At 40.3% G+C, this 24,945-nt stretch overlaps 1 protein-coding gene across 15 annotated transcripts in view; it reads right to left on the reverse strand.

Moving 5' to 3' along the window:
- Window positions 1-24,945, reverse strand: part of otofa (otoferlin a) — a 165,862-nt gene that overhangs the window by 59,870 nt on the left and 81,047 nt on the right. For all 15 annotated transcript variants that reach the window (XM_062034943.1, XM_062034942.1, XM_062034941.1 and 12 more), the window contains exons 6-14: window positions 19,231-19,304; window positions 13,068-13,194; window positions 12,913-12,967; window positions 12,430-12,561; window positions 10,401-10,463; window positions 6,518-6,602; window positions 6,283-6,442; window positions 5,857-6,043; window positions 5,383-5,569 (exon numbers count right to left, since the gene is read on the reverse strand). In XM_062034943.1, the coding sequence (XP_061890927.1) occupies window positions 5,383-5,569; window positions 5,857-6,043; window positions 6,283-6,442; window positions 6,518-6,602; window positions 10,401-10,463; window positions 12,430-12,561; window positions 12,913-12,967; window positions 13,068-13,194; window positions 19,231-19,304 (1,070 nt within the window). The remainder of the gene's footprint in view (window positions 1-5,382; window positions 5,570-5,856; window positions 6,044-6,282; window positions 6,443-6,517; window positions 6,603-10,400; window positions 10,464-12,429; window positions 12,562-12,912; window positions 12,968-13,067; window positions 13,195-19,230; window positions 19,305-24,945) is intronic.

A 24,945-nucleotide genomic window follows, 5' to 3' on the forward strand; every position in this document is an offset into this window, starting at 1 on the left:
TTAGAATGTGCCAAGCAACACTTTGAGCACCCCTGCCTTATAGATAAACATTGTATATGTCTATATTCTCCTACTATGTAATCTACAGTATATTCACCGGTATTTTAGATAGATGGAGCTGTTTTAACTTCTGTCCATTACTGTCAAAGTTCAAGGATGTACCATTTAGAATTTGAGGATTAGTGACAATTAGCCAACTGCCAACATTAACCGCTATCGCTAGCAGCTGCCATTATAAATTGTTATCAAAATGTTTTATTTCATTTTTTTATCTATTTAACCTATAACAGCTAGTATGTTGCAACATTATCCGTCATTTGTCATTAAAGTTACAAAGGTGAATGTTTCCGGAGAGTTTTAACCTAAAATAGTACAGCAGTTAGCATTAGACCACTTTTTACACATTAACAATGCTAAATTGTTACTATAAGATATATTCCTTTATTGTCATTGGAAAAAAGTACAATGACATTGAATATACAGCAACAGGTGAAACCCATAATAAGTATATACGATAAATACTAAGAAACAATTTATATTATGTTAAAACCAACGACTACAAAAAATGGGACTCCTTGCCTCCCTGCTTGGCACTCAGCATCAAGGGTTGGAATTGGGGGTTAAATCACCAAATGATTCCCGAGCGCGGCGCTCACTGCTGCTCACTGCTCCCCTCACCTCCCAGGGGTAAACATGGGGATGGGTCAAATGTTTCACATTTTACCACACCTAGTGTGTGTGTGACGATCGTTGGGACTTAACTTTAATTTTACTTTACTGTTCACACTAAAAACATTGTTATTTTACTTTACTGTTCACACTACCCCTCTCTGAGCTGCCACCTTATCGTGGTGGAGGAGTTTGAGTGTCCCAATGATCCTAGGAGCTATGTTGTCTAGGGGCTTTATGCCCCCTGGTAGGGTCTCCCAAGACAAACTGGTCCTAGGTGAGGGATCAGACAAAGAGCAGCTCGAAGACCTCTATGAAAAATACAAACAAAGGACCCAGATTTCCCTCGCCCGAACGCGGGTCACCGGGGCCCCCTCTGGAGCCAGGCCCGGAGGTGGGGCACGATGACGAGCGCCTAGTGGCCGGCCGAGCACAGCCCGAAGAGGCAACGTGGGTCCCCCCTCCAATGGGATCACCACCCATAGCAGGGGCCATAGAGGTTGGGTGCACTGTGAGCTGGCCGGCAGCCGAAGGCAGGGCACTTGGTGGTCTGATCCTCGGCTACATAAGCTAGCTCTTGGGACGTGGAACGTCTCTTCGCTGGGGGGGAAGGAGCCTGAGCTAGTGTGCCAGGTGGAGAAGTTCCGGCTAGATATAGTAGGACTTCGACGCACAGGAAGGGCTCTGGAACCAGTTCTCTGGAGAGGGGCTGGACTCTCTTCCGCTCCGGCGTTGCCAGCAGTGAGAGGCGACGGGCTGGGGTGGCAATAATTGTTGCCCCCCGGCACAGAGCCTGCACGTTGGAGTTCAACCCAGTGGATGAGAGGATAGCTTCCCTCCGCCTTTGAGTGGGGGGACGGGTCCTGACTGTTGTTGGCGCTTACGCGCCAAATGGCAGCTCAGAGTACCCACCCTTTTTGGATTCACTCGAGGGAGTACTGGAGAGTGCTCCCCTGGGTGATTCCCTCGTTCTACTGGAGGACTTCAACGCTCATATTGGCAACGACAGTGAAACCTGGAGAGGCGTGATTGGGAGGAATGGCCGCCCGGATCTGAAACCGAGTGTTGTTTTGTTATTGGACTTTTGTGCTCGTCATAGATTGTCCATAACAAACACCATGTTCAAACATAAGGGTGTCCATACAGTATGTGCACTTGGCACCAGGACACACTTGGCACCAGGACACCCTAGGCCGCAGTTCCATGATCGACTTTGTAGTTGTGTCATCGGATATGCGGTCTAATGTTTTGGACACTCTGGTGAAGAGAGGGGCGGAGCTTTCTACCGATCACCACCTAGTGGTGAGTTGGCTGCGATGGTGGGGGAGGATGCCGGACAGACCTGGCAGGCCCAAACGCATTGTGAGGGTCTGCTGGAACGCCTGGCAGAGTCTCCTGTCAGAGAGAGTTTCAATTCCCGCCTCCGGAAGAACTTTGAACATGTCACGAGGGAGGCGCTGGACATTGAGTGGCGAGTGGACCATATTCCGTACCTCTATTGTCGAGGCAGCCGATTGGAGCTGTGGCCGCAAGGTGGTTGGTGCCTGTCGTGGCGGTGATCCTAGAACCCGCTGGTGGACACCAGCGGTGAGGGATGCCGTCAAGCTGAAGAAAGAGTCCTATCGGGTTCTTTTGGCTCATAGGACTACGGAGGCAGCAGACAGGTACCGACAGGCCAAGCGGTGTGCGGCTTCAGCGGTGTGCGGCTTCAGCGGTCGCGGAGGCAAAAACTCTGACATGGGAGGAGTTCGGGGAAGCCATGAAAAACGACTTCCAGACGGCTTCGAAGCGATTCTGGACCACCATCTGCCGCCTAAGGAAGGGGAAGCTTAGACAACACCGTGTATGGTGGGGATGGTGTTCTGCTGATCTCAACTGCGGATGTTGTGGATCGGTGGAGGGAATACTTCAAAGACCTCCTCAATCCTACCAACACGTCTTCCTATGAGGAAGCAGTGCCTGGGGAATCTGTGGTGGGCTCCCCTATTTCTGGGGCTGAGGTAGCCGAGGTAGTTAAAAAGCTCCTCGGTGGCAAGGCCCCGGGGGTGGATGAGATCCGCCCGGAGTTCCTTAAGGCTCTGGATGCTTTGGGGCTGTCTTGGTAGACAAGACTCTGCAACATCGCGTGGAAACCGGGGTTGGTACCTCTGGAATGGTAGACCGGTGTGGTGGTTCCTCTCTTTAAGAAGGGGAACCACAGGGTGTGTTCCAACTATCGTGGGATCACACTCCTGGTGTACTGGAGAGGAGGCTACGCCGGATAGTCGAACCTCGGATTCAGGAGGAACAGTGTGGTTTTCGTCCTGGTCGTCATACTTGCCAACCTTGAGACCTCCAATATCGGGAGGTGGGGGGGGGGGGGGGCCTTGGTCGGGGGTGGGGGTGGGCGTGGTTGGGGCGGGGGCGTGGTTAGGGGCGTGGTTAAGAGGAGAGTATATTTACTGCTACAATTCACCAACTCAAGTATTTCCTATATATATATATATATATATATATATATATATATATATATATATATATATATATATATATATATATATATATATATATATATATATATATATATACTTGACTTTCAGTGAATTCTAGCTATATATATATATATTTATTTTATTATATATATAAATAAAATAAATACTTGAATTTTAGTGTTCATTTATTTACACTTATACACACACACACACAACACTCATCTACTCATTGTTGTACTTGAAAGTACAATGCTTTGTTAAGGGTTGAATTGTCCATCCTCCTTCTATTCTCTGTCACTATTTTTCTAACCATGCTGAACACCCTCTCTGATGATGCATTGCTGTGTGGCACGCACAAAAGTGCTTTCATCAAATGCACGAGAGTGTGGAATCTTCCATCTCTCCCTAGCATGGCCCAAAACCGGTCAATCCTTGCTTCCTGGGGAAGATCTTCCCTGGCAAGCAATTGGTACTCCAGTACTTGTACCCGGAGGCTGGTCAGGTCCAATCGCAGCTGCGGCAGACTTTTTTTTTTGGGGCGTGGCCTCCAGCTCCGGCTGAATACCGGGAGTTTGTCGGGAGAAAATCTCTGTCGGGAGGTTGTCGGGAGAGGCGCTGAATATCGGGATTCTCCCGCTAAAAACGGGAGGGTTGGCAAGTATGCTGGTCGTGGAACTGTGGACCAGCTCTATACTCTCGGCAGGGTCCTTGAGGGTGCATGGGAGTTTGCCCAACCAGTCTACATGTGCTTTGTGGACTTGGAGAAGGCATTCGACCGTGTACCCGGGATTGTGACGGTTCGCTCCCTGTATGATCAGTAAGTCGGACCCGTTTCCAGTGAGGGTTGGACTCCGCCAAGGCTGTCCTTTGTCACCGATTCTATTCATAACTTTTATGGACAGAATTTCTAGGCGCAGTCAGGGCGCTGAGGGTATCTGGTTTGGTGGCTGCAGGATTAGGTCTCTGCTTTTTGCAGATGATGTGGTCCTGATGGCTTCATCTGGCCAAGATCTTCAGCTCTCACTGGATCGGTTCGCCGCCGAGTGTGAAACGACTGGGATGGGAATCAGCACCTCCAAGTCCGAGTCCATGGTTCTCGCCCGGAAAAGGGTGGAGTGCCATCTCCAGGTTGGGGAGGAGATCTTGCCCCAAGTGGAGGAGTTCAAGTACCTCGGAGTCTTGTTCACGAGTGAGAGAAGAGTGGATCGTAAGATCAACAGGCGGATAGGTGCGGCGTCTTCAGTAATGCGGACACTGTATCGATCCATTGTTTTTTTGGTTTTTTTTTTAAAACTATATTTATATAGCGCTTTTCTCTAGTGACTCAAAGCACTTTTACACAGTGAAACCCAATATCTAAGTTACATTTAAACCAGTGTGGGTGGCACTGGGAGCTGGTGGGTAAAGTGTCCTGCCCAAGGACACAACGGCAGTGACTAGGATGGCGTAAGCGGAGATCGAACCTGGAACCCTCAAGTTGCTGGCACGGCCACTCTACCAACCGAGATATACCGCCCCAATTGTGGTGAAGAGGAGCTGAGCCGGAAGGCAGAGCTCTCAATTTACCGGTCGATCTAAGTTCCCATCCTCACCTATGGTCATGAGCTTTGGGTTATGACCGAAAGGACAAGATCACGGGTACAAGTGGCCGAAATGAGTTTCCTCCGCCGGGTGGCGGGGCTCTCCCTTAGAGATAGGGTGAGAAGCTCTGCCATCCGGGAGGAGCTCAAGATAAAGTCGATGCTTTATGGATGTCAATCAGAGTAACAAAATGGATATTGTATGATCCAATATCTTATATTTAATACAAGGCAGTGATTCCAAGTTTCTCCATTCACAGCGAGTGAGTGTGAATGGCTAGGCCAATTTATTTTCAGTAGTCACACAGGTATGTGTTTTTAAATGTGAATAGGCAAGTACATATTTTTAGGCAGAATCTATCTGATGAGCTCAAACTAATTGTTGTTAATTCCTCCAATTATGTTGGCAGACTGAGTCAATGTAATTTTCCATTATTATTTTTAATCTAATAAGGTGCAGTTTGCTTGAATGTATGTTTATGTTTATATTAATTGCATCATTATATTCTGCTGACTCCATTATCAAAAGGGTCAGGCAGTTCATGAGAGCACGACTAATTAACACATCTAAACTGGAAAGGAACTTGGACTGAAAAAAAAGGATTAATGTGTATGTATACAAAGACAGCTAATCAATGTTAATTTGCGGCTATTTAACCTACCTTTGTCGCCATCATTGGATATTTTGCGGAGGTCGATAAAGTGTGTTCCTATAGCAACGTCATTGACCTTATCGGAGTCCCGGATTTGGACCTTCATGCGTTTGCAGAGCGGAGGGAAGAGCTCGGTGAAGATAACTTGCTCGTTCCAGATGGGTTCATAACTGCTTTTCTGGACTGAAGTCTTTCCCTGGCAATACAAAATCACACAAAATCCAGTGTAAAACAGGCTTGTTGAAATCATGATTGGCGTGTGGTTGATACTATTTGGACAAAACCATTGGTACACCTGGAAATGGTTGAAGTTTTACCACACCAAACTCTTCCATGCCTATATGGACCTAGCTTTATGCACTGGGAGACAGTCCTGAAACTATTCCCACAAAGTTACAACTGTCAAATGTCTTGGTACTTTAAAAAGTTGATTCTGTGTCCCTATACTTTTGTCTATATTAGCACAATAAGAAAAAAACTTACTCTCTGCCCAGAAAAGTGCACTTGAACATAAGGGTCCACCAGGTCTCGGTTTTCTCCTATTAGGGCCTTCTTCACATTGGCCATGATGTTGGTGTTCATTTTTGGAAGGCCCTCTGCGCGGTGGATCTTCACGTAGAACCTCGCCCACTGCCGCTCTGCAGGGATGCCCTCTGGGAGAAGAAGGTTGCTACAGTAGATAAAGGAAAGAAAAACAAAGCTTAAATATGAGGAATTCGGATTCTATTCAAAATTGGTATGTTTATAAAAGTCTTAGAAATCTCCTCATTGGCCAACATTGGCATATTTGATCAATGTTATACATTCAATCAAAAAATAGTTAATCATTCTATTTCTACGTATACAGTACAGGTAGCATAATCAGTGAAGGAGTTGTAATTGTTGCCACCACAGTTTTTATCTCTCTACCCTTCGATGTCGTCCTCGTCGGTCTCATTGGCCTTGTGCGGGGTCTTAATGTTGTCGCCTTTCCCGACCACAGCGATGTCGCACTTTAGATATCCTTTGCAGCCCGCCGTGATGTCATCAGGGTCGGAGAGGATGGCCCACTTGTGGTAAAACTGGTGTTCTGGTATCCGCATTAGTCAGAGCAATTTGACGCATGACACAAATCTCCATGCATTTTTAATGTTTTTCATATTACCAGGCTGAGAGTAGACAGTCCCAACATCCATCTTGAAGGTTCCCACCAGCGTTCCGCTCCGAAGTAGGTTTTTAGAGTGAATAACCTTGGCAAAGAATGGACTGTATGTCTATGGATGTTCTCATTCATCAAGGTACTTGTGTTCTCAGGACTTTCAATCGATCACAACTGGACTGTTAATGCTCATAGACTTAGATTTGACTAGATCTAACCAATCTAAGTCATGAACATGAACTGATGAAGACTGCTCGGATGAGAGGCCAAACGTCTTTGCAGACAAACTTAACAGTCCAGTTGTAATCGATAAAATGCCCCGAGAAGAAGTAGGGCCTGATCTATTAAGATCCAAATACAATGCACTAAAAAGCGTTAGCAAACTCTAAAATTGTGTGTACTATAAGTAAAGTGTGTTGAATGTGATCTACTAAGACTGTGTGTACAATTGATAACTGGTGCAGACTGCCTTATTTTAAATGAGGTTTTCGCGGGTTCTACTGGCATTATGTGCCCATGAAAACACTAATTTCCCTCCACATTCATGTTATTGTGCTCTACAACCTGTGCGCGATGTTGTTGAACATGCAGCAAACAACTACAATCAGTAAGACCTTTTCTGTAATTAAAAATCACAATCAATCAACAGAACATAAACTATTTATATACGTAGCGCGCTGAGGCTCTGCAGTGATCCATCACAACATCGCAGTGCATTCATGTGTTTGGAATTATCCAAATGCAAGAAAATACGTATTGTGAGACATGTTCTCATATGAAAGATATATTATTATAATATATTTTCGAAATGGGAAAACAAACGGCATTAAGAAAAAAAAATGCCAGCAGACACCAAAATAGGTCAATGGAATTTGTTTCAATCAGCACATTCAGTTGACCAGCAGCGAGATGGCTCAAAAGGGCGCTTGATTTCGCAATGCATTTTGGGTGCCATTTTTGGTGGAAGTAGTTTTTATTTACAAGACTGTACTGTAAACGCGGTAATGTGAGCGAAAGCAAGAAACTGGATTAAAATAGATCGTACAAAATAAAAAAAATGGAGGGACCTCACCGAGACAAACTGTACCCTATTCCAAATCCTCAAAAAATAAGTTAAATTGGTAGAATTGATCCATATGAGCACATCCAATGGACACAAGATTTTAGTAAGCTTATATATATTTTGTCAACAGAGTCAGTTTTTTCACCGGTGAAGAATTTCAGAATGCAAAGTCTGTTAAGGCTCATTGTCCTACATTCCAATTGTGTGTCATCTCGAATGGGTCCCAAATGAAGTGAGGGTGTCCAGCCTCATTTCATAAGCGTGTTTTCCTGAAAAAACGAGCCCATTATTACTTTTAAATACTTTATCACTGTGCTACTGCTCCGAAAATCATACTCATTCATTTTCGTACTTACCCATGAATAAAAGTAAACAGACAACATACTTTTTTCCAAAATACTGTTGGTTGTTAGTCGCCCGCAGCTAGATTGGCTAACGCTGACAGCCTACTGAACGCTTTGTGTGTAAGTAAATTAAACATGCTTTAATTCAAATTTACCAGTCTGAAAACGCTGTAACAACACACCAACATGTACCAGGTGATGACGTTAAAAGTCATGTTTGATCATCTCAAGGCTGCTATCCAGGCTATTTGCTGTCTCTTTATTAGCTTTATAGCCCGACTTCCTTTGGCTTTGCTTTCACGCTGGAAATGACAGAAATCTCACCAAATCTTTTTTTTTCTTCCTGAATTGATTGTGGCAGTTAATGATGCCCCACATTTGCGCCATGTTTTAAACTTGTTAAAGACAAAAATCAAAACTTAAGCACATAGTCTTGCATTCAGCCATGTAAATAAGCAATTGAAATTCTAGCACGACCCACAATACAATGTGTTTCTACGTCACACTTTCAAGCCCTATAAAATTATAAAATATATAATATGCTTTTATTTCCGACTGTCCACATACGTTGACACACACACGTAGTACGGAGTATTCTCTGTCCATCATCTGTTTTTGCACCGCGATCACCTCTTTTGTCAGTTTGTACATACTTTTCAGATATGCAAAATAAAGACGCAAAATACAGCTCGCTGCCTTGATAGACCACACTGCGTTCATGGGCATCTTCTTCTCCCAGTATTGTGAACATTCTGATGCTCAGCAAATATTCTGCATATCCACAAAGACAGACACGTTAAATGTATTGCGCCCCTTTTTCTGCTCACTTAAGAGACACAATCCTTAAAGGCCTACTGAAATGATTTTTATTTATTTAAACGGGGATAGCAGATCTATTCTTTGTGTCATACTTGATCATGTCGCGATATTGCCAAATTTTTGCTGAAAGGATTTAGTATAAAACAACGACGATAATGATCGCAACTTTTGGTATCTGATAAAAAAAAGGCTTGCCCCTACCGGAAGTAGCGTGACGTAGTCAATTGAACATATCCGCAAAGTTCCCTATTGTTTACAATGATGGCCGCCAGAAGTGAGAGAGATTCGGACCGAGAAAGCGACGATTTCCCCATTAATTTGAGCGAGGATGAAAGATTTGTGGATGAGGAAAATGCAAGTGAAGGACTAGTGGGGAGTGGAAGCGATTCAGATAGGGAAGATGCTGTGAGAGCCGGGAGTGACCTGATATTCAGCTGGGAATGACTACAACAGTAAATAAACACAAGACATATATATACTCTATTAGCCACAACACAACCAGGCTTATATTTAATATGCCACAAATTAATCCCGCATAAAAACACCTAGGTGTTTGTTATGCTAGCTCCTAGCTCCTAGCTACTAGCTCGAGCTAGTTATAGCTCGAGCAGGTTATATGGACGGGATCCCGTATATATAACCCGCCAATACAATTCAAACACCTGCACAACACGCACACTCACTCAGCCCAAAGAACCGTTCACCTAACCCAAGGTTCATAAAGCTTATATATTTAACCAAAGTTACGTACATGACACGCACGTACGGGCAAGCAATCAAATGTTTGGAAGCGCGCGGGTGGGACCTGATATTCAGCTGGGAATGACTACAACAGTAAATAAACACAAGACATATATATACTCTATTAGCCACAACACAACCAGGCTTATATTTAATATGCCACAAATTAATCCCGCATAAAAACACCTAGGTGTTTGTTATGCTAGCTCCTAGCTACTAGCTCGAGCTAGTTATAGCAAGCGATCAAATGTTTGGAAGCGCAGCTACGTACTCACGGTATCGCGTCTGTGTATCCAAATCAAAGTCCTCCTGGTTAGAGTCTCTGTTGTCCGAGTTCCTCGATCTTGACTGCATCTTTCGGGAATGTAAACAAACACCGGCTGTGTTGTGTTGCTGACTTCCCTCGCAAAATATCCGCTTCGCACCGACAACTTTCTTCTTTGCTTGCTCAGATTCTTTCTCCATAATGCAATGAACAAATTGCAACAGATTCACCAACACAGATGTCCAGAATACTGTGGAATAATGAGATGAAAACAGAGCTATTTCGTATTGGCTTCAATGGGGAAGCCATACCTCTGTTAAACTGGCTACGTCACGCGCATACGTCATCATACCGAGACGTTTTCAAGCGGAAGTGTGGCGGGAAATTTAAAATTGCACTTTATAAGTTAACCCGGCCGTATTGGCATGTCTTGCAATGTTAAGATTACATCATTGATATATAAACTATCAGACTGCGTGGTCGGTAGTAGTGGGTTTCAGTAGGCCTTTAAGGTTTAGTATATCAGCTATGAGTGTGCTATCAGGTTTGCACGTGTTTTAGTACACGCAAACCTTTAATAGATCAGGCTCGTACTGTATGTTTTGTAGTATTGAACATATTTAAGATCGTCCAAGAAATTATGTTAACAGTCCTTACCGATAACTTAATGATCTTATCGAACATGACATCAGGAGGGACGTGGAAGTCGAAGACAAAATACTGCAAGGGGAAGAGAGTAGAAAAGATTTAAAACGCCGATACTTCAAATCACTTCCAGGAGCACATTTCTTCCCCTTAGATTCACTGTCAAAGGCTGAAAAGCGGAAGAGAAAGAACATTTCTTATAACGTAGGATCATGGATGTAGAGTTCAATAGCAAGTGTTACAAAAGTAAGAGCCGTGATAGCCATATTTTCATTATGGTGTGCTGCAACCGCATGGGAGAGTGATGGTTAACGAAGGAAAAAGTCCATTTTGATTTCCCATTTGTAAGAGAAGCCTGTTGGTGTGCAACACCTCCATTATAACCTATCCTCATAGCTCCTTAGATATCCGTGAAGAATATAAAACACCATTTAATGGAAGAAAAAGAAACGGGACAGAAAGCTGGAAGTTTACTTTTCAGTCCGTGTGCCCTGTGGGGGTTTTGTCACAAACAAAGGAATCAATAGCAGACTGATTCTTACTTTATCTCACCACAGGACTCACAAGCCAGAGGTTGAGCTGATGCTAAGCATTTGTGCTACTGAAGCTCTTTGGGAACACTAAGACAAGGTATTGCTTTTAGGAGCTTCTACTCTGCATTGTATTACTTCGATGTCAGAAAGATCCCTTAGTCCTAGCTATAAACACATTTGCACACACATGTGAAGAACCTCTTCATTATGATAAGTTACAGGTCTACACCACCCAAACATAAAATTACCCTGCATGTACGACGTCAACTCTTTTTCAGGTTTTGAAAGTACTGAAATCTTACATCACCATTTTTCCACTTATTTTATCTGACTGGCACTTGTGTCAAGAAGAAACCCTTCCATCTGCCCTAGTGTTCAAAATGGTACATTCCCATTGTCTGATATCATCTCCCATGCACAAAACCCAAAATTATGTCCCTGCAGGATCTCATTAGGGTGTTAGACTTGATCAAATAACTGTTCTCCTCTGCCCAGATCTAAAATAGCAGTCACTTGCTAGCATTAAAAGCCCTAAAACACAAATATGGATTGGGGTTTTCAATTTCATTTTAAGATATGTTTCTTTTTACGGTCTAAGTCACAGTAAAACCTTTTCCCCATATCTAAAACCAATAACGGTGCAGTCTGAGGGAACTCTCCTGAAGGAATCAATAAAGTACTATCTATCTATCTTGTTGTCTTACTTCACTACCTTTAAACCAGGAAGAAGCCTGGTGGACAAGGACAAGAATAAAACATAAATAGAGTGCTCTACAATGTTATTTTTACTTTTTGACATTTGAGTCAATTCCCAGCAGGCACAAGACATTGATAAAATGTTGATATACATACATGTCCTTTAAAAGTGACTTCGAAACAACGTTGAAAAATAGTTGTATTTGTAAATTGAGACAATGTTGAAGTCTAACTTTGGATCCATGTTGTTGGTTGGGAAATGACAACATTTTAATGGTCAACTCAACGTCTCAACCTAAACGTCGTCAAAAAGCATTTTGTTTCAACGTTGTATTTGCGTTGTAGAATATTGGTTGGGAAATGACTAAAATTCAATGGTCAAATCAACGTCAGAACCCAACATTGATTAAACGTCTTCAAAAAGCATGTTCCAACGTTAAGTTTCAGTTGCTCAACGTTACGACCTAATGCCACAAGTTCTCAATGTTGTTTCAATGGTATGTGCCTGCTAGGAAGATACAATTGAAGTTTTCCTTCAACCCAGAATCGTAATTGATACAATCCCATCATTCTCTGTGTTGACTTGCCTTTAATTACAATATTTTATAATTATTGTCTTTTAGTTTAATTTGTTGTGAAGACTATTCATTTCCATCAACTGATCGTTCTTATCAGTATGCTGAGGAGAAAACAGAAAAGTTGACTGGGAAAGTGCAACTAATGTTGATCAAATAACTTTAACTATATGTTAGATTTAAAAATAATTTCACAGTACATGTTTTTGTGGGCCCAGAAGCTTTATTGGGACTCACTTCATTGTAGTAGGGACAATTGGTGGACTCCTTCATTGACGTGTACTTCTTCTCTTCTCCAATCTCCACACACACCACGGGGTCCATGTTGAGACCAATTAGCTGTCGGGCCTCGACGATCGTGACGTTAATCTATTGGGAGACGACACAATAGTCAGACTGGTCTGTCAAACAGGAAACAGATCCAACGGTATGAGGACAGCCAGCCAGTCAGAACATGACCGTTTTACAGTAAATACGGGTAAATCACATCAACATTACCCTCAATCGGACATAATCTAATATTCCTCCTGATTCTTAGCTTTTCCCGACTTCCATTTTACAGTGAAATCTCCCATTGCTAAACTCATTTAACATTTGAGGTATTTTCCCAATGGAACAATTACCCTTTGGATGAGATGAGGAGCAGAGGTAAAGAACTGTACATGCATGAACTAATGAACATGACAACAGAAAGCCAGTTATGTTACAAATGTTACAAACCTGGTAATCCACAGGTCGTCCGGAACTCGGCTCCATTTTGATATCTGGTTTTGACCTGTCCAATTCAGCACAGTCGTTTTTGCAACAGTTTTGAAAAAATATTCATTCAGATTTAACTTAATTTAATGATGTTCTTCAACTGACAGATATTCCACCTCTTATTGGAGATGTTTGTGGTGACGGCAGTAACTGAAGCCAGGGAGATAGCGTCTGGTTCCAACATTCCAGCAAGACGCATCGCCTTCCTATCCAGGTCCACCATGTCCAGGACTGCTGGCTCGTCTGAGGTACAACCAGTTGATACATGGTTAAAGTATAGCTGTGGTGATTGCATCATTTTGCGTTCCTCTACAATTTAAGGTTAATGTACAATGAAATACAGCAGATTATCTCCGATTATCAACATAACATATTTTTTGAGTGCACTTCTAAGTACCCTATTGACACAGATATAAGAGAACCTCAGGTGTTTTTTTTTAGTGGGTCGCTGTATCGCGGCTATACTTCTGGTGTGTAGTCAGTGTCAGGACGAGCTCTAACATCTTTTTCAGATTTCAGAAAAATGTCTTATATTTGGGTTAATGCTCTACTCTGGACTAGTCCATGTCTTATTGAACATGTTTTATTCTCTAGACCAGTGGTTATCAAATGGGGGTACGCGTACCCCTGGGGGTACTTAAAGGCCTACTGAAACCCACTACTACCGACCACGCAGTCTGATAGTTTATATATCAATGATGAAATCTTAACATTGCAACACATGCCAATACGGCCGGGTTAACTTATAAAGTGCAATTTTAAATTTCCCGCTAAACGTCCGGTTGGAAACGTCTATGTATGATGACGTATGCGCGTGACGTCACGACGGCAACGGAAGTATTCGTACCCAATGTGTCACCATACAAACTGCTCTGTTTTCATCGAACAATTCCACAGTATTCTGGACATCTGTGTTGGTGAATCTTTTGCAATTTGTTTAATGAACAAAGGAGATTGCAAAGAAGAAAGTTGTAGGTGGGATCGGTGTATTAGCGGCTGGCTGTAGCAACACAACAAAGACGACTTACTTGGATAGCAGACGCGCTAGCTGATGCTAGCCGCCAACCGCATCTGTGATCGGGTGAAGTCCTTTGTCGCGCCGTCGATCGCTGGAACGCAGGTGAGCACGGGTGTTGATGAGCAGATGAGGGCTGGCTGGCGTAGGTGGAGCGCTAATGTTTTTATCATAGCTCTGTGAGGTCCGGTTGCTAAGTTGCTAAGTTAGTTTCAGCGTCGTTAGCAACAGCATTGTTAAGCTTTGCCAGGCTGAGACTTATTAACCGTGTAGTTACATGTCCATGGTTTAATAGTATTGTTGATCTTCTGTCTATCCTTCCAGTCAGGGATTTATTTATTTTGTTTCTATCTGCATTTGAGCCAGATGCTATCACGTTAGCTCAGTAGCTAAAGAGCTTCGCCGATGTATTGTCGTGGAGATAAAAGTCACTGTGAATGTCCATTTCGCGTTCTCGACTCTCATTTTCAAGAGGATATAGTATCCGAGGTGGTTTAAAATACAAATCTGTGATCCACAATAGAAAAAGGAGAGTGTGTGGATTCCAATGAGACCTTGTACTTAAGTTACGGTCAGAGCGAAAAAAGATACACCCTGCACTGCCTCTCTAGTCCTTCACTCTAACGATCCTCATCCACGAATCTTTCATCCTCGCTCAAATTAATGGGGTAATCGTCGCTTTCTCGGTCCGAATCTCTCTCGCTCCATTGTAAACAACGGGGAATTGTGAGGAATCCTTCCTCCTGTGACGTCACGCTACTTCCGATATAGGCAAGGCTTTTTTTTATCAGCGCCCAAAAGTTGCGAAATTTATCGTCGTTGTTCTATACTAAATCCTTTCAGCAAAAATATGGCAATATCGCGAAATGATCAAGTATGACACAGAATGGATCTGCTATCCCCGTTTAAATTAAAAAAATTCATTTCAGTAGGCCTTTAAAGGTATGCCAAGGGGTACGTGAGATTTTTTTGTAATATTCTAAAAAATAGCAACAATTCAAAAATCCTATATAAATATAAATAAAAACCTATCTTTTTTTCCAAATAGTTCAAGAAAGACCACTACAAATGAGCAATATTTTGCACTGTTATACAGTTAATAAATCAGAAACTGATGACATAGTTCCGTATGTTACTTCTTTATCTCTTTTTTTCAACCAAAAATGTTTTGCTCTGATTAGGGGGTATTTGTATTAAAAAAAAATTCACAGGGGGTACATCACTGAAAAAAGGTTGAGAACCACTTCTCTAGACTATGAATACACGTTAACCTGTTTTTTTCAAACTATTTTTTTCTGGTTAAAATACCGTTCTATATTCTGATCAATGCAGTATTTGTGGACTAGCCCCTGTCGTGTTTGTTATACATAAATCAATTTTTAGACCAGAAACACAACCTGTTTTTTCTGAGTTTTTCGAAGGAAAAAACATTTATATTTTGGTCGATACAATACAGGTATGTGTATCTTTTTTGTTAAACTATGGGTCTAACATTGACGGGGAGAAGACACAGTCGAAGTGGAGCAGCGTAAATAAGACCAGCCAAAGAACGGCTTATTCTGAACAGACCGTCAGAAAGCAGTTTGAAAACGGTCTGTAATACATAATCTATGCAAAATGTTGACCAAAGCAGCACCATTACATGTTATGTAGACCACATAGAAATGTTTCAAATGTAGAAAAAATCACAACGGTCCCTTTAAATTACTCCAATATATTCAAACTACGAACCGTTTTTCTGCATAAATGATTACCGGTACTCTTTAATAGCGCAAGGAACAATATTTGGGTACCGACAGTTGTGTTAAAACGGGTGCCAAATACTTCACTATGTGTCACGTGAAGAATATGTGATTTCCTCCACCTAATCAACAAACATTATAATAGTTAGGGTTAAATGTAATTAAAAAATGATTTTCAAACTGTGGTACGTGTACCACTAGTGGTACTAAGGCTCTATCTAGTGGTACGCCAAAAGATTCCTTTGATAAAAGTACAGTCTTTTATTTTCTTATATTTAAAAACACACTGTTACTGTTCAAACTGTGTGTATTGTTACTGTTCCCCAAAATATTAAATATAATTGTTAAATAGAACTTCTGCCTTGATTTTAATGAATATTTAAGCCTACTATGCTACTGTATTTTAGTGTAGGTCATTATGGTGATATTTGGAGAGCCAACTGAGGTGGTACTTGGTGGAAAAAGTTTAAGTACCACTGAATTAGAATATAAAAGTCATTCATGTAAACTTACCTCGAAAAATTATGATTTGACATTTCAATCTATTCAAGAAAGCCAAATATTCAATATAATTCAATACTAACAGCGTCAAATTACCAACAACCTATACATTCACCAGCTGCTTGTTCACACTACTTATTTGAATCAACACAAACCAGAAAAAAAGGTTTTATTTAGTTTGTCAACTATATTGTCCTGTTTACAGTTCAGTTCAGTTTACCACAGAACCTTCTGGGTGAAAAAAAACTACCCTGAATAAGTGGGCCAAAATGTACCATAAACAATATCTGGTTCAGTTTGGTACAGTATTCCTTAGAAAAGGTCCTGAAAACACAAACAACTGTAGTGTGGAGGAACACACCTTGCGATGGTAACGCAAGTGATCATTTCACCATACTGTGATGGACTGAAATGTACCACTTGGTAGCTAATGTTCAGTCTCTTTCTTTCTACCCTTTTCATAATTTGACAATGGAAATACAGCACAGTACTCACTTTGGGCCTAATCTACTAAATGTTTGCGTGTACTAAAACATGTGCAAACATGATAGCGCACCGAAAGTTGATTTACTAAGTTCATGCACAGAGGATTGCGTCTCCTGAATGGATAAAATAGCGAGTGCAATCCATTTAACGTGTGTGACTTCATGTACCTGTATATACAGCAAATAGGCTATTGAGTATTAGAACACTCTCAAGAGTCGGAGGAGGAGGTACAATTATTTAACGTTCACAATGTGATTTATCAAGCCTAAAACTGTTTTGTGGCTTTTTTGGGTCTGTATTTGGCAGGTTTGGAATAAGCGTGCAAACTGGCACAGTTACGCACAAATGCTTGTGAGAATACATGAGATGAGAGAGAATCTTTCTTGCTCATGTCGACAATCGACATCGTTCCGTCAGAAATAATACATGTCCTCTCTCCAGCAATTACATATTTGAGCTAATGATTAACTTAAAGAAATCTTATTATGATTTTTTTTTTTTTTTTTTTACATTTAAAACACTTCCTTGTGGTTTACATGACATGTAATGGTGTTTCTTTGGTAAAAATTTTGCACAGATTATGTTTTACAGACCATCTTCAAGCTGTTTTCTTTGGAATGCAGCGTTATGTGGGCGGTCTTATTTACGTGGTTCCGCTTCGTTTTGTCCCTGCCGGCCATTTACATTTTTAGCGCTTCCATATGGAGTCTACTGACAGATATACGTTTGAAAAATATGCTACTTTATATTAGAAATGGCAACAGCACAGGATGCATGTGCATGTGCAGACCTAGTCAGCCCTACAATAAGAGGATAGAGAAAAATAATATTGACTAAAGCGTCAGACTACAATGGCGGAATGGCACAAAGCTCTTTGGGTAAGTCTCTACTATATATGGAGATATCCGCTGACGTTACACTTGGGGAAAAAAGTCACAAATTGGGCAAATTACAAATGTCTCGTCTAGAGCAGTGTTTTTCAACCACTGTGCCGCGGCACACTAGTGTGCCATGAGATACAATCTGGTGTGCCGTGGGAGATTATCTAATTTCACCTATGTGGGTTAAAAATATGTTTTGCAAACCAGTAATTATAGTCTGCAAATGATGTGTTGTTGTTGAGTGTCGGTGTTGTCTAGAGCTTGGCAGACTAACCATGTTATACTCTTCCATACCAGTAGGTGGCAGCCGGTAGCTATTTGCTTTGTAGATGTCGGGAACAGCGGGAGGCAGTGTGCAGGTAAAAAGTTATCTATAGCTTAAACCAAAAATAAACAAAAGCTGAGTGCCCCTAAGGAAAGGCATTGAAGCTTAGGGAAGGCTATGCAGAACGAAACAAAATCTGAACTGGCTACAAAGTAAACAAAAACAGAATGCTGGACAACAGCAAAGACTTACAGCGTGTGGAGCAAAGACGGCATCCACAACATGACATGACAATCAACAATGTCCCCACAAAGAAGGATAAAAACAACTGAAATATTCTTGATTGCTAAAACAAAGTAGATGCGGGAAATATCGCTCAAAGGAAGACATGAAACTGCTACAGGAAAATACCAAAAAAAGAGAAAAAGCCACCAAAATAGGAGCGCAAGACAAGAACTAAAACACTACACACAGGAAAACAGCAAAAAAGTCAAAATAAGTTAGGGCGTGATGTGACAGGTGGTGACAGTACACTTTGAGACAAGAGCTATAGTGATGCATGCTTGGTTATGGTTTAAAGTCGTATCCAACAATTGCGACAACTTTTTACTGTCAACTGAGTTTAATTTCTTAATGATTTCTGCTGGTGGTGTGCCTCCGGATTTTTTCAACGCAAAAAATGTGCTTTGGCTCAAAAAAGGTTGAAAAACACTGGTCTAGAGGAAGTATGAAGGAAGGCAAATATATTTTTTATAAATATTTCTGCCATGCCTCCATGGTTTAATTTCAAATTGTTGTGACTTATGCAGATCCTAAATACACAAAAACAGGTACCAATAGGTAAGAAAAGTACATTTTGCATAATAGGTGCCTTTAAGGGCTGATTTGGAGACTACAGATACCAAAAAGAAGCTGCTGTTTTTTAATGGTGTTCCTTTTTACATTTAGGAGATATATTATAGCACACCACTGCAGTTATTGCTTCTGTTGTGCCAAAACCATCGGTTGTGCAGTCTCCAAGAGAACACCTTCAATGTGCTAAAAATAGGTTCTGTTGTCTTCTAGATTGCGCTTCTATATCGCAGAAAAGGTGGCATAGATTATAGTTGTGTGCTACATGTTCAACATAGCAACATAACAAAACACCTCGATGCCGGATGAGCAGTACATGAGTGAAATTCTCATTAAAATAGGGTGGTCTTTAGCATTTTTGCACGTTATCAAATGTGCACACATTCGTGGTAGATCACCCGAAACACACGCACGAATAGTACATGCAATTTTCTAGTTTACAATCACTATTTAGTACTTTCTATTTGGGGTCATAGTAGATCAGTCCCTTTGCTGTGAAATTAGACTCATTTGTAAATATAAGGCCAAATATTTTACCTCCTTTCCTGGGATCATCTTTTGAGCTCTTGATCTTGCCGAGCTTCATGACCGAAGACACTCCCCTCGCTGCTCTGGTGGTATTGAGGACAGAGAGAAGGAAACGATATCATGAACTTGTGGTTGATTCTCTTAACTAATGTCCTTTAAGGTCACTTTCCATCAGCGGGCACAGACCCATCAGACGTACTCCGACAACCAAAAGGCAACCAAACACCAACGAGTCAATCATAGTGACTGGCTCCGACATTTAACTCCTGACAAAGTCCAACTCATCACCAGCCACAATCCTCCAAAGCTACGTTCACAAAAACAAGAGTGTCCTGTTTCCTCACATTTATTTTATCTGGATCAAATAGCTCTACGACAACAAAGACTTGTGATGTCACCGGCGGCAGACCACAAACGAGAGGCTTTAATAATTGAAGAACATGCATTACCATCCAATTTGCTGTGGATATGGATACATGGCAGGAAATTGATGAATAAGGTTTTCCCTTTGTTTCCTCAAGCATTCAGTGTTGAGTATACTGTAACAGGGGTCCAGTTTCTGTTTTGATCCCCGCCCCACGTGTGGAAAAACAACAACAGAGCGTTTTGAAGAAAGGCACGTCGACATTTATATTGGAGAAAAAACTTTTCAAATAATGAAGCTCTTTGTTGAAATAAATTAGGTAATACTGTAGGGATCTCCCTACAGATGTAATTTACTTTTAACACAATACAGTAAACACAGCATACCGTTTAAATATACATTTATTCAATAACAAACATTTCTAAAGTCAAGCTAATCAATGTGCATGCTAACAAAATAATATAATATTTAGATTTTAAAAATAAACGTGCAGTCTGCTGAGTCAAACAAACCATAAAAGTTGTTCACTAGGGCAATGACGGAGATGCTATTTTTCTAAATATGACACAGTGTACAATAACAATATTTTAAAGTTGTTATTTTACGGCTGAATTATCACATATTATTGTTTTAAAATCAATTGCCAATACATGATATACCAATATATAGTAGAAAGCTTTAAATTAGATACATTCTTATAAAATATTTTGGGGTATGTAAAAGAAGAACTGTAAGTTCAAACTGTAACGATTACATATTGTTGCTTTACAATCAAAACCATAAATACAATTTGACCTAGTTATAAAAAATATTGGTAGAAAAAAAACTTTCAGTTCTTATTGTATAGCGACATCATCAAAAATGTGCGGTGCTGGAACAATTTTTTTAAAGAAGTGATTACATTTTAAACACAATTTGATCACAAGCAGTGACGATCAATCTTACTAGTGTAATTTAGTAAATAAGTTAAAAGATATATTAATGTAGATGATTATCTGGCTCGGAAAAAAATATCTGCAAAATTCAGCGAGTAAAAAATGCTAGCTTAAGATCATCTCTATCAACAAGCTATAAAAAGAATCATAGTGTGAACATATGTTCTTCATACATACCACATGAAAACACTTATCCAAATCTATTCAAATGAAGTGCAAGGTTGTCAAAAATCCTTCTTATGAACTTTTAAATGAACATATTTGCAGTCTGCCAGGTCCTGCAGCTCAATATCCACCAAGCAGATGAGAGCAATGAGTGGGTGATGTGTGGATATAGGCAGGGAGATATAGAGGGTAAGGAAGGGGGTTAGGTTATTGCATTGGAGGAAGAGGGTGTGAAGATAATGTGGGGAGGGAATAAAAAAAAGAATGGATACCTGGAATATGTTAAGCAACTGTAAAAATATTATATTTTATCATTATTATTACATATTATACTTACTGAAGCCCTATTTTTCTTTAATAGATTAAATATAATTTTATTTTAAATTAATTAAATAAACATAGTTAAAAACAATTGTAATTGTAGTTTATAATAAATATACAAATACATATACAATTAATATATGCATTTCAATTACTTTTTATTTCAAAATGTTTACATTCATTTAACAAAACTGTTGGGGCTTTTCAAGGTAACTGAAAACAGTTTGATAAATATAAAAATAATCTTTACTTTGTAGTTTTTTGTTTGTTTTTTTACATTTGTTTAACAACATTTATTAATAAAATCAACTTATTTTCATAGATGAGTTTTGTCAATGCCCTGGCCTACCACTGAATAGAAAGGCAAAATAAACGTTTTTGTAGTAAATAAGTATTTTGAACAGCAGACTAGTCCTACCGAACATGACCAATAGCAAGCCTGACAGTATCGGGCAGATGCAAGTCCGAAGTTTTCATCTCATTTGCGGTAGTGAGGCAGGAAAGATATCATGCAAGGACAAACTGCTTGTGTTTGTTATGACTGACTTACATATTTTTTTATTACAGATCTATTCTCTGACTTTCGAATTGATGCCCACATTCCATCTGCACTTTGAAGTTTGAAGGTACAAATGAAATCAATGCACATGAGAAGTCAAGTTCGTTCACACATTTAACACGGACACGTGTACCTAATGAATGCAAGGTATAACAGTTCAGTTTCTGCACATGTGAGCGTCAAAATGAATATGAACTGAGCTGTGTATGCTCGTGGGGGGGAATGCATGTGTGCAAATCAATAATATATGACAGCATGGATAGATTGCCTTGTTATTACATATGTAAATGCTGCCTTATTCCCACGATATTGCACCACAAACCTCCGACTCATACAGTACGGCAGATCTTTGGAAGCACGGAAGTGGACTTCGGCGAGGCTTTGAATTTTACAGCGTCAACAGTATGGAAAGAACTAGGAAGTGAAGCTGGCAAAGATCAATAATTCATTTGTTTGTTCTGCACGGGGGCGTCGCTGAATAGCGTTTGACACCTGTCTGTTCCCTCACCCCACAGTGATCACATGCACATATTTAAGCACATTCTGCATCACTCACATTGAGCGAGACGCACAGACGTTCAGAAGAGTTATCTAAGCACATAAAAGTTCAGAAGAGTTACATCATACATTACACATCTTTCCAGTCTAATAGTGTGAAGTTCTCGACCTTAGCATGATGTACTGTATTTCTTTGGCAGGATCATCCCTTTAAATATTTTACACTCCTTGTGTCTGTGACCTCATGAGTGAAAATTGATTTGAAGATGTCTGACATAATGAAGGCCGAGGCAGTAAAGACCTCAAGTGAGTTTTTTTTTTGGTTCAGTATTCACTATTGTATCAACGGGCATTGGACTCATGATTTTCCTCACCATATCCTACAGATGTTGCCTTGTATCGCACAACAAATGCTCACACTGCACTGCCTAGATCCCCATGTATCAGGTAAGGGACAGAAAAATCGTCAAAATTGCTGATATCATCGCTATAAAACACAGAAAAGTCCCTATTGGAAATACCTGACATAGAAAAGAAGCTTACAGTGATATTTTTTCACAGTAGTCTATAAAGGATATAATAAAATGTATTAAGTGTAGCCTTGAGATCATGAGTTATAGTAATGACCTTTTACTTTTTCTGCGGGGGTCGGCAATCTGCGGCTCAAGAGCCGCATGTAGCTCTTTAGTGCCGCCCTAGTGGCTACCTGGAGTGTTTTCAAAAATGTATGAAAAAAATTGTTTTTTTTTTATATGGTTTCTGTAGAAGGACAAACATGACACAAACCTTCCTTAATTTTTATAAAGCCCACTGTTTAATATGTTTGTGTTTCTGCTTCACTGATGATTGTACTTGGCGAGCGCCGTTTTGTCCTATTAATTTCGGCGGTCAGTGAACTAACCGTATTTGTGTGGACTGTCACGCAACACTTTGTTTACATGTTTAAATTTCTCCGACGTTGCCACAGAAAGACGTGTTTTATGCCACTCCTTCTTTGTCTCATTTTGTTCACCAAACTTTTTGTGCTGTGCATAAATGCACAAAGGTGAGCTTTGTTGATGTTATTGACTTGTGTGGAGTGCTAATCAGGCATATTTGGTCAGTGCGTGACCGCAAGCTAATCGATGCTAACCTGCTATTTAGGCTAGATGTATGTACATATTGCATCATTATGCCTCGTTTGTATGTACATTTGAGCTCATTTAATTTATTTTACTTATGTCCTATGTGTATTTAATGTACAGTCGCGATCAAAAGTTTACATACACTTGTAAAGAACAAAATGTTATTAGTTTCCAATAATTTCTACAACTCTTTTTTTTTTTTGTGATAGAGTGATTGGAGCACATACTTGTTGGTCACAAAAAACATTCATGAACTTTGGTTCTTTTATGAATGTATTATGAGTCTACTGAAAATGTGACCAAATCTGCTGGGTCAAAAGTATACATACAGCAATGTTAATATTTGGTTACATGTCCCTTGGCAAGTTTGACTGCAATAAATCGCTTTTGGTAGCCATCCACAAGCTTCTGGCAAGCTTCTGGTTGAATTTTTGACCACTCCTCTTGACAAAATTGGTGCAGTTCAGCTCAATTTATAATACTACGACCACCATGCTTGACGGTGGGAATGGTGTTCCTGGGATTAAAGGCCTCACCTTTTCTCCTCCAAACATATTGCTGGGTATTGTGCCCAAACAGCTAAATTTTTGTTTCATCTGACATCAGGTGGACAAAGATAAGACCTTCTGGGGGAAAGTTCTGTGGCCAGGCTAGAATTAAGGTTTTACAATGGCCTTCTCAAAGTCCAGACTTAAATGTGTGGACAATGCTGAAGAAACAAGTCCATGTCAGAAAACCAACAAATTTAGCTGAACTGCACCAATTTTGTCAAGAGGAGTGGTCAAAAATTCAACCGGAAGCTTGTGGATGGCTACCAAAAGCGCCTGATTGCAGTGAAACTTGCCAAGGGACATGTAACCAAATATTAACATTGCTGTATGTATACCGGGTACTTTTGACCCAGCAGATTTGGTCACATTTTCAGTAGACCCATAATAAATTCATAAAAGAACCAAACTTCATGAATTTTTTTTGTGACCAACAAGTATGTGCTCCAATCACTCTATTACAAAAAAATAAGAGTTGTAGAAATTATTGGAAACTAATGACATTTTGTTCTTTACAAGTGTATGTAAACTTTTGATCCCGACTGTATATGTGCATGTCTCATGACACATTATGTATTATTGGCTGCTTTTCTGATAGTTATCTCACCCTCTGAGTAGCCTCCGTTTTACTAATGTAAATATGTGTAGAATAAATATTACATTTCAACATTTCTGTCAACATAGATTTGTGTCAGCCTGCGACACACATAGTCATTTTGATAGTAGGCTAATATAGCTATTATAGACACTTATATCATGTGTTGCCTTCATTATAAGACCAAATAGGACTTTTAATTTTTTGCAGCTCCAGACAGATTTATTTTTTGTATTATTTGGTCCAATATGACTCTTTCAACATTTTGAGTTGCCGACCCCTGATTTAGTATAACATCACTTTGTCAGGATTCTTGTCATTATCAGTACATTCTCAAGTTACTGTATGGACCAAAAAGGGAACGTTGACAATTTAGCTGTATAGAATTAACTTTTGAGTAAGACAATAAGTTATGTGATTTGCTTGAGAGAAAGCCAAGACAGTAATTTTATATAAAGTATGGGCAAAATAATACATCCTACTTAAACATGCGTTCCACTTCACTGCAACACTGCAGAGTGACACTAAAACCCGCTAAAAAAGTGATATATCCATTGGAAATGAAACAAAACCTCTGTGGATCCTTTTCACTGAGGCGTAACAGATAGCAAAAAG

The sequence above is a fragment of the Entelurus aequoreus genome, linkage group LG23, assembly GCF_033978785.1.
Source record: "Entelurus aequoreus isolate RoL-2023_Sb linkage group LG23, RoL_Eaeq_v1.1, whole genome shotgun sequence".
Lineage (NCBI taxonomy): Eukaryota > Metazoa > Chordata > Actinopteri > Syngnathiformes > Syngnathidae > Entelurus > Entelurus aequoreus.